At 33.7% G+C, this 16,736-nt stretch overlaps 2 protein-coding genes across 3 annotated transcripts; both read right to left on the bottom strand.

Annotated features, from left to right (window-relative positions):
• Positions 1-1,006: 1,006 nt before the first annotated feature.
• LOC145620326 (bifunctional bis(5'-adenosyl)-triphosphatase/adenylylsulfatase FHIT-like) lies at positions 1,007-5,740 on the bottom strand. 2 transcript variants are annotated; one of them, XM_081674973.1, is made up of 6 exons: positions 5,532-5,740; positions 3,610-3,790; positions 3,372-3,482; positions 1,893-2,039; positions 1,502-1,600; positions 1,007-1,398 (listed from the first exon to the last, which is right to left on the bottom strand). In XM_081674973.1, the coding sequence occupies exons 2-6, from the start codon at positions 3,772-3,774 to the stop codon at positions 1,342-1,344; spliced, it is 579 nt and encodes a 192-aa protein (XP_081531099.1). In that variant the 5' UTR covers positions 3,775-3,790; positions 5,532-5,740; the 3' UTR covers positions 1,007-1,341. The 2 variants fall into 2 exon arrangements, with proteins under 2 accessions (XP_081531099.1, XP_081531100.1); XM_081674974.1 differs by lacking the exon at positions 3,610-3,790 and having other exon boundaries at positions 5,532-5,735.
• Positions 5,741-7,413: 1,673 nt separating this feature from the next.
• LOC145618973 (uncharacterized) lies at positions 7,414-10,368 on the bottom strand. The gene is made up of 2 exons (XM_081673578.1): positions 8,781-10,368; positions 7,414-8,351 (listed from the first exon to the last, which is right to left on the bottom strand). Exons 1-2 carry the CDS (start codon positions 10,366-10,368, stop codon positions 7,414-7,416), a joined length of 2,526 nt encoding a protein of 841 aa, XP_081529704.1.
• Between the last annotated feature and the right edge of the window lie 6,368 nt (positions 10,369-16,736).

The raw sequence follows: 16,736 nt of genomic DNA, 5'->3' as shown, positions 1-16,736 counted from the left end.
AACTGCGACATCATCAAATCATGCTGAGTTGATTGCCCTTTATGAAGCAGGACGTGAGTGTGTATGGCTAAGGTCAATGATCGGCAATATCCAAGAAGAATGTGGGATGAAAGAAGTAACTAAAAGTCCAACCATCATTTACGAAGACAATACTGCATGTATCGCACAAGTAACTGAAGGATATATTAAAGGTGATAGGACTAAACATATATCCCCAAAACTGTTCTTTACACACGATTTGCAGAAGGAAGAGAAGATAAATGTCCAACAGATCCAATCATCTGATAATCTTGCAGACTTGTTTACTAAGTCCCTACCTTCGAAGAGTGTTGAGCGGTTGGTCCACAAGATTGGGATGCGTTGTCTTCATAAATTATGTTAAAATCAGGGGGAGCATTATATGCACTGCACTCTTTTTCCCTTCGATCAGGTTTTTATCCCAATGGGTTTTTCCTGACAAGGTTTTTAATGAGGCAGTACACTAAAGCATATAGTAATATATTGTTGTACTCTTTTCCCTTAGCTATGGCTTTTATCCTAAAGGGTTTTACCTAGCAAGGTTTTAACGAGGCAACATATACCCTATTCTGTATGGACATTCAAGGGGGAGTGTTAAGAGTTAATTAATTTAGTCAAGGTGTGAATGTCCACACTCCAATTTCTTCATTACATTTAATGTAGTAGCCAACCCTAATTGCCACCCTCTAAGGTTATAGCCCACAATGTAATAGTGGTTTTTACTACTATAAATAGCCATGTAATTTCACTTGTATGATACACAAAAAAATATTACCAAGAGTAATACATAAAAGTAGTAATACTTCTCTTATTACCTTCTTCTCTTAATCCTCTAATTTCTATATATTTCATAACACCTTTTTTTTTATGGGAATAATGGGATAGTCTGGTACATGTTGACTAAGATTGGGGAATGCGTTATCCATTACCAGTTTAACCTAAAGGCGCTACTGAGAGTTGCGGCATTCAATTAGACAAGTAAAGAATATGCATAAAAAATAAATAGGATTAAGCTTGAATAAACACATCTTTTTGTCAGGATATAGTTTTCAGAGAGCATCAGCAATTGAGTTTTAGTTAGATTGAAGAAAGATATAAAAATAGTAAAGCATCTAGTATTGCATGACCTAGCATTAAATTTCTCAATCATATTGTAGATCAATAGTTAGTGCATAATACCCAGTTTCTGAAAAATCAAGAGTGTTCCAAACGAGCAAGAAAGTAAATCGGCGAAATATGAAGCAAATATGGGCACCAACGCTTAATAGTTACTTGAACAGAGCCCTGTATTCCTCTGCCTCCTGATTCATTTCTTCAAGGGTTCTATCCTTCCTTTCCTTGTCCAAGTCCAGCTTTTGAGCTAATTCCTTCTCCTGATATCTGGTTCCACAAACGAGGAAAGGGTTAAGTGAGCAAGCTACACACTTACACATTGAGAGATGAATTAGAATCTAATCATCTATGGTAAAGGAACTAAGCTTACCGCATCATAGATTTCATCGTTCTTCTCAAAGTCACCAGTCTTCCGGGGAATTATATGAATGTGGACATGTGGTACGGTCTGTCCTGCTTGAGGCCCATCCTGATATTTCATAATATACTTGCATAGTCAAATTGACTTGTCAAAAAGGGTGGCATGCATTAATTTCTAATTTTAAGGGAGAACTGATTACGGATAGTTAATCATGTATACAATTACATTCCCACATAATTCTATAGAAATGGAAGATGCTGCTTCCTGCAGCACATTCACTATGAAGCAGAAAAAATGTATTTAGCAGTATCAATTACAAATTTACAATAATCAACCAACAAAAACTGAATTGAAGAGTACATAACAGGCCAACAAGATATTGTGATGTTACTGTACGTACTTGGATTGCAAGAGTTAGTGATGATGCTTTATGGTAATGCTCCAACTTGCTGCCAATTTTTTGTGCTGTGAGCCATAAATCACAGGTCTCATCACCAGTGAGATCGGCAAAGCGCTTTACTTCACGCCTTGGGCAGACGAGTACATGTAAGAAATGTTAAGTAAACCAAGCAAACAGAAAACACAAGCATTGACATACATTAATTCATAAATTCAGTTACAACTTTGGATTAAAGTCATTAAACTCATTAAAGTATGGCAACAATGCATTAAAATTATCATACATATGAAAATCATGAACTTCGCCATTTATTGTTAAGTTGTTGACACAACTCACACAAGTGAAAAATACTTAGTTTAAAGTGCTACCATCAGCAAGTACACCAATTACTAGCAAACTCACCCCACATACCAAAGTAAGATGATCAAGCATAAGTCAATATAGTCGACTGATTTGAAGCAGAAGTACAACAGCAAACCCTTAAACGGAAACCTGCATCAGGTTAGTAGGGAAAGCTCTCTGTCTTTGAGTAAAATACAGGCAAAGTTTAAATATAGAGCCTGAGAAAGACAATGAGAGAAGGCACTATGCCTGATGCTTGAAATGAATACGAGCAGAATATGATGTTTAATCTTATAATCTTATTTTATCTCACTATCGGATATATTATAAAGTTTGACTTGTATATAGCATTTATTAATACTTGCATGCAGTGTGAGCGGCGTACTACAGTTGTGAAAGCATTTATTGTTGTCATAAAATAACTTATATAGTAAAAAATTTACATAACATGGAATTGTAAAAGGAACTTGATGTCTTAAAAAATCAAAGGATATGACCTGCAAAAGAACAAAAAATAAAAGAGGTATCTTAGATAATGGAAATAGGCTTGATGGTGAAAGGTAGAGCAAAAAGATCAATAAGTTTGAAAAATTTCCCTAGATCCCCAGCAAGTCGACAACAACAACAACAAAAACAAAAACCCACACCAAGACACTACTTTCTGTTTCATTGACTATTGACTAATTAGGTGCATGTTAGCTTTTCACCTACTTGTACACAATATATTAAATATTTTACAAATCACAATAGTTCTTGTAAATAGATTTCCTTAAAATAGATAAGTACATTCAAGCTTTTCCTTTGAACGCAACCATCTAAAGTAAGAAAACAAGGGTTGATCTAAGGCTCTAAGCATCTAGAAATTCAGAAAACTATGTATTTATGTCTCCCATTCATAACTATTCTCTCTAATTGAGCCCTTGTACAAGAAAAAGTTTTCTTTATATACATAACATGTAAGAATTATAAACTGAGCAGTCGATTAATGCCATAATTACACTGCATGTTAGGACACCGAAGAACCAATCATGTATCTGTCTAGATGAGTATATAAAACATCAAAAAAATTAACCAATATGGTTAACAGAAAACTGATGCTGAATTATATTAAACAGAATAAACAAAAAGATAAGGATTACCAGGAAGAAGAGGGCGCAAATTCACCATGGCATAAGAGAGAGTAGTAGAGTAAAATACTTCTTTTGGATCTATTTTGTAAGGCCCAAACACAAAAGACTCTGATTCCATCTGCATGTTACATGTGCTAATGATTAGGGGTTGCAAAATTTCTTCATTATTCATATACAGTTTTACTGTCACAAAAGATACATGTGCTGTAAACTTGACAGACAGAGAAGAAAGGCCTGAAACCCGCCTTCTTGCAGGAACTAGTAGTCATGGTGGAGAAAGTTTGAAGCCCTCTTGATGAAATGAAGAGTGGGGTGATGGAGGAACACCTCATGCTCTGAAGAGTAGAACCCCTGGTAATGGTAGTAAAAGTCTGTGACAACATTATGTGCTCCAATTGCCTTAATATCATCTTCCCTAATCCCAACCTGGATTGATATAATGATCTAAGAATGAAGGCAAAATCTCACAAAAAGATCAAGATCTTTGCTATAAGGTACTTGAGAAAGGCTCATACATAATCAAAAGTCGGTCAAGAGATATTTCAGCAAAAATTGCCTTTTCTACGATAAACATGGAAAAATTGGTATAAAGGAGTATTGCCATGAGTTATAACCTATCGAATTCTACACAGGCTAGTCAGATTTCGGGGAGGTATCCAAAACATAATGGGAACAGGTTGTCTAGTCTAACCCCAAATACTTTACGAAACTGCACCAATGTATAATGAAGAGTAGAAGACCTTTAGTTTCATTCAGCAACGATCGAATGAATCAGACAGCACTCATGAAGTGCTCTAGCTTCTGGAGTCAAATAGTACTCCAAGAATCTCATAGTCAACCTTTGTTACATTAACACTCAAACTCAATTTTCTCATAAGATAGCAAAGAATTCACAATTATTGCTCAAATCCCAGCAAAGCAACCAAATCAACACTTCACAAATAAAAAACAATGTCTACCAAGTGTATCTCCTATATAAGGTATGGGTCATTGAATGTGCACATCCTTACAACAAACGCTATAAAAGATCAGGATCCTAGCTCATAAACATTCAAATCAATGCAATTAACTCTCGACATTCCTGGTAAAACTATATATTTGGCTCCACTTTCAGTCCTGTTCCTGAGACCCAGATCAAGGCAATAGCATCATCTCATTTCACAGGTAAATTAGCATGTTCCTCTTCTTATTCATCAAGTAGATGTGCTTGTTACTCTAGCTATCTGAGCACACAACCTTTGATTAACAACCTAGTGCGAGTGATCAAATGTGACACCACAACCTTTAATACTAACCCTTTCATATCACACTATTAAACCCTCAAAATATCATCATAATGCACTTGGGCACAGCTCTGATTTTACAACAATCTTTGACACTATTAACAATGATTTTCCTCTACAAACACTTGAATGCTGATTTTGCGAAATATAAAATTATGGGCCTTTTAATGAAGAACCCATTTATTGAATATAAAAACTGTAACTTGATAGACCTGCAAGGGCTGCAACTTCAATAATGTTGTCTTTGATTCATAAACTTGTATTCAAATAATTATAGGTCAACTACTCTTGCACACACGGCGGTCTAATTGTGAAAATGGGGCCTTGAAAATTCAACAAAGAGTTGATAATTTATCATCCAAATATCCAATTTTTGAATAATCTAGAAAAGTGTTAATAACTCTCCCTTTTTCTTCATTTACACTAAAAATCGGATAATATATACTTGTACATAACTTCGATGATGATCAATCGGCGAAAACGTGAAATTGGGCATCAATCAATTGTATCAACAATTAACCATAAACATTTTCATCCAACAATCGAATCAATCAATTCAATGACCAAATAACAAAATCAGCTGAACAACACAGCTAATTATCAATAATCAAAACCAAATGATGAGAAAAATGCAAGCCCTAATTCCCAAACATAATCAAAAGCTCAAACCCATTATTTCAACCCAACAATTGCACAAATTAATTCAGTAATCAAACAACTAATGCGCCAATATATAAACAATTTAAAGTAAACCCCATCAATTATAAACTTATTAAATTGACCCCATTAATAATTAGACAAATATCATAAACTCTCAAAGATATTTTGGGAAGAAAATTAATAAAATAAAACAAAAGAAAAGCAAGAAAGAATAAAGTACTAACAGAGATATAATGGTGGCTTAATTGGGAGTCAATAAGTTGAATCAGCTGCCTTAGAGGAATGCGATGTTTACGATTGTTGCTGGGAATGTTGTTGGCAAAAGGCTTGTGCGCAGATCTTGCTCCAAAGCTCCACTCTTTCTGGGTTTAGAATAGAAAAGGAAAGAATTTGCCTTTCCTCTTTTATGCATAGTGTAACGAATCATCATTGATCATGGACACGAGTGCACGATGAGTGAAAAGACACTCGGATATATGATGTTGCATCTACTGAGCACGTTTGTCATTACACGTTTTTAATCATTATCGTAATAAATTTGATATGTTTAGACCGTTCGTTGAAATGAAAAATATTAAAATATGATAACACACATTTGAGTACGATCTTGTTAAAATGTTTAGAAACGTTTTGATAAATATTTCATATAATCAACTTTTTATAATTTTAACTTATTTATAAATCGTTTGATATAACATGTTGTCTTTTTTCATTATTTACCTGCAAAGTACAGAGTATCATCTTCTTACCGTGATTCTTTTTACTAACATATAAATTATAAAAGCACATGTAATACTTCACATATAACTAGAGTTATTAATCAACATGTTGCATTTAGCCTAAAACAGATAAAGTATAATCAAGGCATGGTCTTTTACATTATGTGTTTATTTGGTGCACAATAAAACATTGTGCGCTTGTTTCTATGATATAGACCTTATTTAGTATTGTGTTTTCATATTACGCGGTGCAATGTTGGTAAACTTTTGCCTTCCAACGAAATGAAGGGAATAAAACATAGAGTATATCGTCTTACATACTCTATCTTAATATTTACTTCGTATTTTTTTTAGTAAAATAGAATTTGGGAAAAGACCTGTTTAATGGGTCGAGTCTGGAACAAGGTGAGTTTACTAACTCATGATCGGATCCTTTTAGGCTGAGTTGAGACCTTAGATCCAACCCTTGGAAAAAGTGAAAGAAGAGAGGGCTAATAACTTAGATGATTTTCAATCGACATACACAAACATGTATTGATGGAAATCATGTGTATACACAATATTGATAAGAGGATAGATGGGTAGTTATTGAAATTATGAAAGAAGAAGACCTACACACAATAAGGCTAATGAAATGTTATTTTCACGTATGTTGTTTGGTACTGTAAAATATCCGCCCTATCAAAGGACCCATAATCAAGAACAACAGTACAACCTCTCTTTCAATTCAACTATTTATTTATTTAATTTATGTAATGAGGTCCGTAAAAGATTGTGTTGTATGTGGACGAGGCATGATCTCAAATATTTGGTACGATTCTCAAAATTTAACCAACTAAATTTTATTTTATTTTTGGCAACAACGCACTAAAATAATTAACATGAAAAAAAATAAAAAAAAATGATGAATTACCAATTGACATACACTTGCTTTCCTCAAAGGGTCATACACTTGCCTCCCCAATTGTTTAAGTAAGGACGGACCGACATACATTGCATGATTTTGTCAATAACATTGCATTCTTGAAAAAAATAAGGAGCACGACTCTAACTAATGGAAGTGAAAAGCCAGAGTAAATAATACTCTTCAATTTTTTATTATTTTTTTTTTCAAATTATTAGAGGATTAATGTTAGAAAATGATAAGTGATTATTAAATGTGTCAAGAAATAAACCCATCTGCACCCTAAGGCCTTTTTCCCTGGAGGTAACGGTTCCATTACCCAAGTCTGATTGTCTTCCAATGCTGCAATTTCTTTTTGCATTGCCTCTCTCCACCCTGCATCTTTCATAGCCTCTTTGAAATTACGGGGCTCAGTGCCTGCAAGTACAGCTGCAAGAAATATACGATGTCGTGTGGAAAAATTATCACAATTCACATAGTGTGTTATAGGATAAGGAGTACCTGAGGAGCTTGGAGTAGGTGAACTAGGAGGACTCGTTGCTTGTACAGTATGTGCCACATAATCTTTATGCCAACCAGTGGACGTCGCACACGACCCCCACGATCAATGTCAAGTGAAGATGAGCCACCCCCGCTGCTAGCAGCCCTTGCCCCCTGCCCAAGGCCGCTGCCAGCAGCTTCTGCTTGCTGCACAAAGCTGCTGCCGTGGCCAGCAGCTGCTGTCTGCTGCTTAAGACTGCTGCCACGGCCAGCAGCTTCTGCTTGGTGCTGAAGACTGCTGCTAGCAGCGTCTGGCTGCTGCCCAAGACTGCTGCCAGCAGCAGCGTTGCTGTCCAGACCAGCAGAGCCAGCCACAGCCTGGCTGCTGCCAGTGCCACCTGCCACAGGTGGGTTGTGGACTGTACTGCTAGCAGCAGCAGTCCCTGTCCTGACCTCGGCAGTGGTCTGATGTTCTGTGTCACGGCTTGCTTCACTCACCTCTAAAACCGCTTCCAAGTCATCCAAAAAATCAAGGTCTACTCCCACACTATCCGCATTCGAATTTTCCTTGACAAAATTAGTTTCGAAGCCAACATTCAAGTCTTTGTCACAAGCAAAAGGAAATTCGTTCTCAAAGAACTTCACATCACGGGACACAAAAATCTCACCCGTTTCAAGGTCGTATAATCTCCAACCCTTTTTACCATGAGGATATCCTAAAAACACACACCGCCGACTTCTAGGAGCAAACTTATCCCCCTTGGATTTTTGATTATGTGCAAAGCAAAGGGAGCCAAAAACACGTAACTCATCAAAGCTAGGTTCTTTGTCAAATAAAATCTCATATGGTGTTTTGTTTTGTAGAAAACGAGAAGGAGTACGATTAATCAAATAAACCGCCCCAAGAATGCACTCCCCCCAAAAACCAATAGGCAAATTCCCTTGAAACATTAATGCACGTCCCACATTCAAAATATGTTGATGTTTGCGTTCTACACGGCCATTTTGTTGGGGTGTCCCAACACAAGATGTTTGAAATAAAATGCCATGTTCCCTAAAGTACGGAACCATACAATTGAACTCAGTGCCATTGTCACTTCTCACCAATTTCACAGACACACCAAATTCACGATCAATCATAGCAAAGAAAGAACAAAATGCGGAATAAACCTCGGTTTTATTATTTAATAAATAAACCCAAACACCTCTAGAATAATCATCAACCAAAGTCAAAAAATAATGTGCACCACAAGTAGAGGGAGTTTTATACGACCCCCATAAATCACAATGAATTAATTCAAAGATACGAGTAGCTTTGTTATCACTATTTGGAAAACTATCCCTATGTTGTTTGGCTTGAGGACACACACCACAAGCTTTATTCAAAAATTTATTTGCAGAACTACTACGAAGAGGTGGAATCAACTTAACCACTCTATCCGACGGATGCCCAAGTCTTCTATGCCACAACTCAAATTCTGACACCGCAGGAGCTTGAACCGCACATACTGTAGGAATACGCCGAAAAAAGTAGAGTCCGTCCCTCCGTTCACCGGCTCCAATCAGGCTCCCCGAACGTTGGTCCTGTATAGCACACAAAGAATCAGTGAATCGTACAAAACAATTTGATTGATCAATCAATTTAGACACCGATATTAAATTGCATTGTAAATTGGGAACAAATAAGACATGCTCCAATGTTATAGTGTCTGCCAAAAGTACTCGACCCTCCTTCAAGGCCATAGCTTGTTCCCCATTCGGAAGTCCCACGGGAGAAGGAGAAATCAACCGAACATCCACCAAGCAATGTTCATTTCCGGTAACATGATGCGATGCCCCCGTATCAATAATCCAAGAAGACAAACACTCACCTTGCATACGGTCTTGTTGAAGAGAAGCCATATTAAGTAAAACCCGAATGTCCTCGGGTTTGAGATCTTGTAGGGAAAGATTATCCCCACTGCCAGAGGTTGCCCCTGTCGAAGCAACAACCCCTGTCACAGCATTGGCACGAGCAGACCCCTTCCCGGAAGCCGTGTTAGAAGAAGTAGCAGCAGTAGGTGTGGAAGAAGAACGAGCAGACCCCTTCCCACGCTTGAGTTCATGCCACCAGTCAGGATACCCATGAAGAACAAAGCAGCCCTCCACATCGTGCCCTGTTTTCTTGCAATGCGAGCAAAACAGCTTGGATTTATCTCGACGATCGGGTCCCTTCGAACGCCCAGCAGAGACAGCAAAAGCATGAGCATCTCTTGCTGCCTCGGTTTGTGCTCTGCCTTGAGCAATGCCCCGTGATTCTTCTTCTTGAAGCAGTGCTTGATAAGCACGAGTCAAGTCAATTGGTGGCTGCTGCGATAACAAATTGGTTCGCACAGCCGCATACTTCGAGTCATCCACGCCAATTAGAAATTGATGCAGCACTTCCTCCTCCCTGTCTTTTGCGAATTTGCCCGCAACATTGCAAGTACAAAGCCCACATTCACAGCCATGTAAGGGTTTGAGTCTCGTGAGATCATCAAACAAGCACATCAAAGTAGTGTAATAGTCCTTAATCGACATACTACCAGTTTGTCGACAATCAGTAATTTTCGACCGTAGTTGTTGCAACCTTGGTACATTAGAAACGCAAAACCGTTGCTCCAAGTAAGTCCACAAGAGTTTTGCTTCTTCAAAATAAGGCAGTGATGCCGCTAATTTAGGTTCCATAGACCTCAAAATCCACGAGACGATCATTGAATTAACCGTCTCCCAATCCAAGAGCTTCTTCTTTTCTGGGGGTTTCGTGATTGTACCATCAACGAATCCAAATTTTCGACGAGATCGGAGAGACAACGTGATTGCCCTCGACCAAGGCAAGTAGTTGTCGCCTTTCAAAATCACGTGAGTGATGAGGTTTCCCGGTTGATCTCCAGCACCGAGATAGAAAGGAGATGAAGGATCAAGCTTCCCGTCTTCCATGGTTGATGCGTGAGCAAGAGAAGAGAGAAAGCAAGGGTTTTAATTTTAGGTTAGGCCTGATACCATGTCAAGAATGTGTATTCTCGTGTTTGTATTGATTGTTAATGTGGTATATATACACAACCTAAGCAAGGGCCTTAAACTTAGCCCATAACTAAATACAATAAATTATATACGGGCTCAACAAAATGTTATATAATGAATGCAAGAGAAAATTAGCATTAAAATTTAAAAATGTAATTAGAAGAAAATGAAAGGTATTTTAGTTGTAAAAGTCATTCATTTAATTTTAACAAGGTAATAAAATAGATTAATAGCATCATATACATGCTAGCAATTGTGTTACTTTACTTGTAAGTTGTTACCATATTCTGAATTCAAAAATAACATTATAGTACACTCCACTCTTTTTTTTTTTTTTTTTTTTTTAATGGAATAGGGAGAGGTGATTTCAATAAATAATAGCCATTCGGCACGTATAATCATCTCTTAAGAAATCTAAATTCTCAATACAAGAATTAAATATCCCTAAACTAATGACATCGCTTCTGAACTGCTCCTGGATAATTTTAGATAGATGTCTTTGCATCGTTCTTGACGGAGCTCCATTGATGTTTAGTCGCAAAAGAAATATAACTTGATTGATCATCAAGATCTATAATGCTTATTTCTTGGCCAAAATTTTGCAAGCTGTGATTTTATCAACTATCTTAACTTAATAATAGTGTGGGTGTAGAGACCACCAAACTAGTAAGGGCCTGTTGTGATTGATTGAACTGAGCTGAACTTATTAGAGTTAAACTGAACTGAACTGCATATTTTATAAGAGAAAGAAATTAAGATAAGAAATGAACTGAACTAAACTAAATTTATTGGAGCTGAACTGAACTGAAAATTAGCTAAAGAGAACAGGCCCTAAGTATCATGTTTGCATAACACTTTTATTTTTAAATTGTACTTGTCAGCACTCTTTAAAATAATATAATTTAATTGTTTTTTTTTCCCCCTTCTCTTCAAAGATAGATGAACTCAGCTACTTGTGAATATTTCATTAAGGGGTTGTTTAATATGAAAAATGCCACATGCAATAATACCATTGATATCGACCTTTATTACTCACCTGCAGGGCTACACCATAACATATTTGTTCTAGTACTAGCAGGTAGCAAGGAATTGCATAATTTGAAGCTTGATACTATTGTATAGTTTTATTTTCTATATTATTGGGATTGCCTAATGTAATGAATCATGCATATTTATTAGTGAGTTAGAAGATCATAGGCATGTGTATTATATTTATATGTGGAGGTAGGTGGGTTTTTTTTTTTTTTTTTTTTTAGCTATGTGTTGTTTTTCATTTGATAATCATCATCAATCATCAATCAATACTATATACTAAATAAAATACTAAAAGACACACCATCAATGACACGTGTCATTTCCTGGTGTGTCGATTATATTATTTTTAAATTTTGTTTTTAAAAAAATCCATTTAAAAAACAAATACATAAATAAAAAGATTTGATCCGTCCTAATATTTATTGCCAATTATAAACTTAAATATAAAACAAAGTTCTTATTTACATAAATAAAAATATTTGATGTATGCATGTATCCTTCCACAATCAAATGCATATTTTAAAAGATCTGCTTGACAAATAGGCTATTTTATAATCCATCATAATATTCACATATGTAAATTTACTTATACAATGTTAATTTAAAATAAGTTATTAAAAATTTCCGTGCATGGCACGGGGTCTAACCTAGTTTTTCTATAAGTTTGAGATGCATTACCTTATTATTACTCTTTGTTATATTTTGATCATTGTGGATGGTGAAAGTATTCACGTACGTGCACTTGTAAATTTTTTGTTAATCACTATATATTACGGAGTATTAATAAACTATTTTAGGATTTTAACTTCTAAAAATCTTAGGATGTGTGCATATGAAGTACATTAGTGTTGTATATTTTAGGATTTTAAACTTTAGGATGTGTACATATGAAGTACATTAGTTTTTTCATCTGTTTTATATGAGTTGTTAAAGTGTTGGTGTTATAAGTGTTATAACTTACATTAATAGTACATTATCTATAAAATTGTAGGTTGTTATTTTATAATTTTTAAGGATACATATAGTTTCTTTGTTGTTTTTGTTTTATATATTTTCACATTCTTTTCTTTTTTTTCTTTTCAGGTTAGTTTGAATGTAAGGACGAGAATGATCCTGAATGAAAGATCTAGCCAAAAGGATTGTGTTGTAATGAATTATTTATTCTTGTATTTTGGACTATGTTACAATAGTTTTAGTGTAATTATATATTGGTATATTCAGAATTATGTATGTACGATTCTAATTAAATAATTTATGTATTCCAATTATTTTGGCTATTTTTTTATTCATCTAAACTTGTGTGAAATATTTATTTTATTTTTTTTTTCTTCACTAAATTACTATGATTTGCACAACAATTTTTATTGTTGCGAAAACTAAGAGTCAGGATTCCTAGTATTTTTCACAACAATATGTACGTTGCAAGAAAACAATTTTGACAACAAATAAATCTGTTGCCAAAAATCTTTTATTTCGCAACAATCTCCTTTATTACAATAATAGTGGGGGTATATATTGCAACTACCTGTTTTCTGCAACGTATATGTTGTTGCCAAAAAACCATTTTTGACAACGAAAAAAAGTCGTTGCATACCTTTAGTAACGGCATCTGCCATAACAATGCAAAGTCGTTGCTAAAGCCTAAAGATCTTTTTGGCAACGACTCCTCCTGTTGTTAAAATCAATTTTCTTGTAGTGATATAAATTCAAGAAATAAATTTAGACAAAATATTATAAGTTTGCATAATATAATTTCAAATAACATTAGTGAACCAAACATAACCTAATTATATTAGGATAAAGTCGGCATAAATGAAAATATATAATAAACTTATTTTTTTTTTTAAAAAAAAAACACATGGTAAGAAAGTGACATTTACAATCACATGTTTAATTACTTGTCACCATATTGATCAAACTTATGTGATTCATATGAGTTAAGACCCCATTCCAATAAGTTGTATATAATTGGTTCACATAATCACATATGGATATATCATGTTTGTCAATATACAATTGTATACACCTTTAATATCCTATTAATAAAAAATTTAGAAAGTTAATGTTTTAAATATATACATACATTTAAATTGATAAATCAACAATTTTGCTAAAGATTATCTCCTTCGAAAAACAAGATTTTTTTTTTTTTTTTTTTTGCATATTCTTCAAAAGGCAGGGTTTTTAATCTTCTTTTAAATATATGTTTGTCCCCACCTGACTCTGATGAGCCAAGGGACTTTTCTTACTTTAAAATCTTAGACTAATTAATGAATTGCTGTGAAATTACTTCATTGATGAAAAACTCGCAAAATCAGATGAATTTCAGTTGATAAATAACCTGACAAATATAAAGAATTGTTATATTGTCTTTCTAATTTAACACGAGTGATATAAGGGAAAACATAATGCAAAATCTACCTAATTTAATAATCGTAGTTTTTAAGAAAAAAACCATTATTTGATTCATTATGTTATGTATTCAAATTTCTTTTGTAGATGTCATATGACCTGTTATTACAGAACTATTTTATATATATATATATATATATATATATATATATATATATATATATATATATATATATATATATATATATATATATATATATAAACTAAAACAACAATAATACTCCGTATATCATAAATAGTGCAAAAGGTAATTGTTGCGATTATTAATGAATGAAAAAGCAAGAGATCAATCTAAAGTAGAGGATTATAATGTTATCTCGACATATGGAAATATTTCACCTTTTGTCGTTCTCTTAGGGAAAAAAAAGTGCAAGGAGATAGTAATGGTGTACTTGTTAGGGTGATTATGTAGTGATTTTGTGGTGACGATGGGTGAAGAAAAGGGGATTGTTATCCTCATTTTAAGGTAAACAAGGGGGAAGGCGAGTAGCCATTACCAGGCAAACGAGGATAATAATTCCTCCATCAATCCCTTTTCCTCGTGTTATCACTTTGTCATTTCATAAAACGCTTTATCTCCTTTGACATATTCTTTAATTAAATTAAGTGTATTTTTTCTAGTTTGACTTTTATTACTCTTTTAATACACTACCTCCAATCTCAGAGAAGATATATATATTGAAATCACTATGTAATAAGATCTTTTTTTTCATGTCTAGGCCCGTTAAAATTCATTTTCCCCGATCAAGGGCCCATAATCAAGAATGACCTCTCACTTCATATCATTCAATTAGATTTTTTTAAGGGCGCATTCAATTAGATTTGATTTAGCAAAAAAGATACAAATTTACTTATTATTAATATTAATATTAATAATAATATTAATATTATCACTACTACTCCTCCTCTTTTTTTTAAATGTAGATAGGGTTTGATCTCAAACGATGGAATTTCAAAACTTAATCAACTCAGTAATGTAACGAGGTTTGATCTTGTATGCTGGGTATCATTTTCAAAAATTAACCAAGGTAATTGACATGCATTCATCAATGATGACTTAATATACTTGCCTTCCAAACTATTAAGTAAGGGTGAATATACATACAATAATGTACATACACCCGATTTTGTTTAAAATTTGTATATGATAAAATAAATTTATATTATTAATAATGTTGCTATAAAATATCTAAACCATATACTTGGTAAGAAAATGACTTTTACAATTACTTTAATTATTTGTCACCATTTCAACCAATATTATGTGATTTGTAGGAGTTACGACCCCATCACAAATAGTTAATTGGTATGTACAATTGAGATCTGTTTTTTTTATTTTTTTTTAAAAAAAAAACATTGAGATTTGTTGTTTGTCATACACAACCTTGACCATTTATATCGTTAATATTTTTTCAAAAGTAGCAAAATTTTATTATGTTGATATCTTGAAAATGAGATTTGAGATCGAGTAAACCAACCATAAAACAATTATTTATTAATATAACATAGAAAAATGTGGTCAAATTGGTATACAAATAGTGCAAAAGTTCAACGGTGGCAAACGGTGATTATGAAAGAATATGTTTCAATTCATAGTTGATAAGACAAAAGATTGAACTAAAAAGAAGATTATAATGCTATCGGCTATCCTGAATTATGGGAATATTTTTCCTTTCATAGTTCATATTGAAAAAAAAAAACTACTCCTCATGTTTAAATTTTCTTTTTAATTTTTTTTATTTATTTAAAGTGCCTAAGATTTTTTTTTTAAAAAAAACAAAATTTTGTGAGAAAGAGTGCCTAAGATATTTGAGTTCGACTTATATATATATATATATATATATATATATATATATATATATATATTTGTTTTTTTTTTGTGAGAAAGAGTGCCTAAGATATTTGAGTTCGACTTATATTCAAACGATTAGGAAAATTTGTCAATTACTATCAGGGAGTCTTTGTGAATTACTACCCCTAAAAAAAAGTTGTTAATTATTACCCTAAAACTAATTTATATCTATACTTAGTTAGTATTTAAAAAAGCAAACCAAAAAAGACATATGTCATCATTCTATTACACTTCCCTATCATCTTTTTCAGCTCAATGTGCCACATGTCATTATATATTTTTTATTTTTAATTATACAACTAGTGTGTGGCCCGGGCGATGCCCCGGGTTGCTAGTTTAATTTGTACATTTTGGTTTTGAGATTAAGTCTTGCTATAAACATTGTTTAGTTGTCAAACTCAATCATTACATACCGGAAACAAATAGTATAATAAAATATCAATTTACTTATCTAAGTTAACTATAATTTTGTTGGATAAAATTATACAATTAATAAATGGCTAAGATGTAAAACTTGTAACTTAAGACTTGTTGGTCTTGAGTTCAAGTCTTGTTATAAGTATTTTTTAGATGCAAACCATGTTGCGAAGGTGACATGTCATGTGTTATGGTGACATGTGGCACATATTGCTGACATGTCAATTTTTATTTCTGTAATTATGTTTTCGGTTACATATTACACTCATAATTATTTATTGGTATTTCCTCACTCATCTCTCAATGCAATTTTCTATGAACAAGCCGTGCATTGCACGGGCTAGAAGGCTAGTTAATTCTAGAAACTACTACATTTTTTCATAATCATCCTACTTAATCTCTTTATGACATCATTACTTGGTCAAATTGTAATTAGTAGCTCTTAACCCTTTATTAATTAACTTGCACCAGCTCCAGCAACCCCTTTACCACCTCCGATAGCTCACCTACCACGGAATCCACCCTCTCTTACTCATCCACTACAAAATCTATCCACTCCTCCACTTGT

This window comes from Chenopodium album, chromosome 27 (genome assembly GCF_948465745.1).
Source record: "Chenopodium album chromosome 27, dcCheAlbu1.1, whole genome shotgun sequence".
Taxonomy (NCBI): domain Eukaryota; kingdom Viridiplantae; phylum Streptophyta; class Magnoliopsida; order Caryophyllales; family Amaranthaceae; genus Chenopodium; species Chenopodium album.
This window is presented reverse-complemented; position numbering and strand designations above follow the sequence as displayed.

Coding starts and splice junctions, on each gene's coding strand:
- LOC145620326 (XM_081674973.1), bottom strand. CDS start 3,774: ATGATATTAAGGCAATTGGAGCACATAATGTTGTCACAGACTTTTACT. Junction 3,483..3,609: donor CTACTAGTTCCTGCAAGAAG/GCGGGTTTCAGG, acceptor TGTAACATGCAG/ATGGAATCAGAGTCTTTTGT. Junction 1,399..1,501: donor ACGATGAAATCTATGATGCG/GTAAGCTTAGTT, acceptor TTGTGGAACCAG/ATATCAGGAGAAGGAATTAG.
- LOC145618973 (XM_081673578.1), bottom strand. CDS start 10,368: ATGGAAGACGGGAAGCTTGATCCTTCATCTCCTTTCTATCTCGGTGCT. Junction 8,352..8,780: donor ATTTTTGAATAAAGCTTGTG/GTGTGTGTCCTC, acceptor TAATGTTTCAAG/GGAATTTGCCTATTGGTTTT.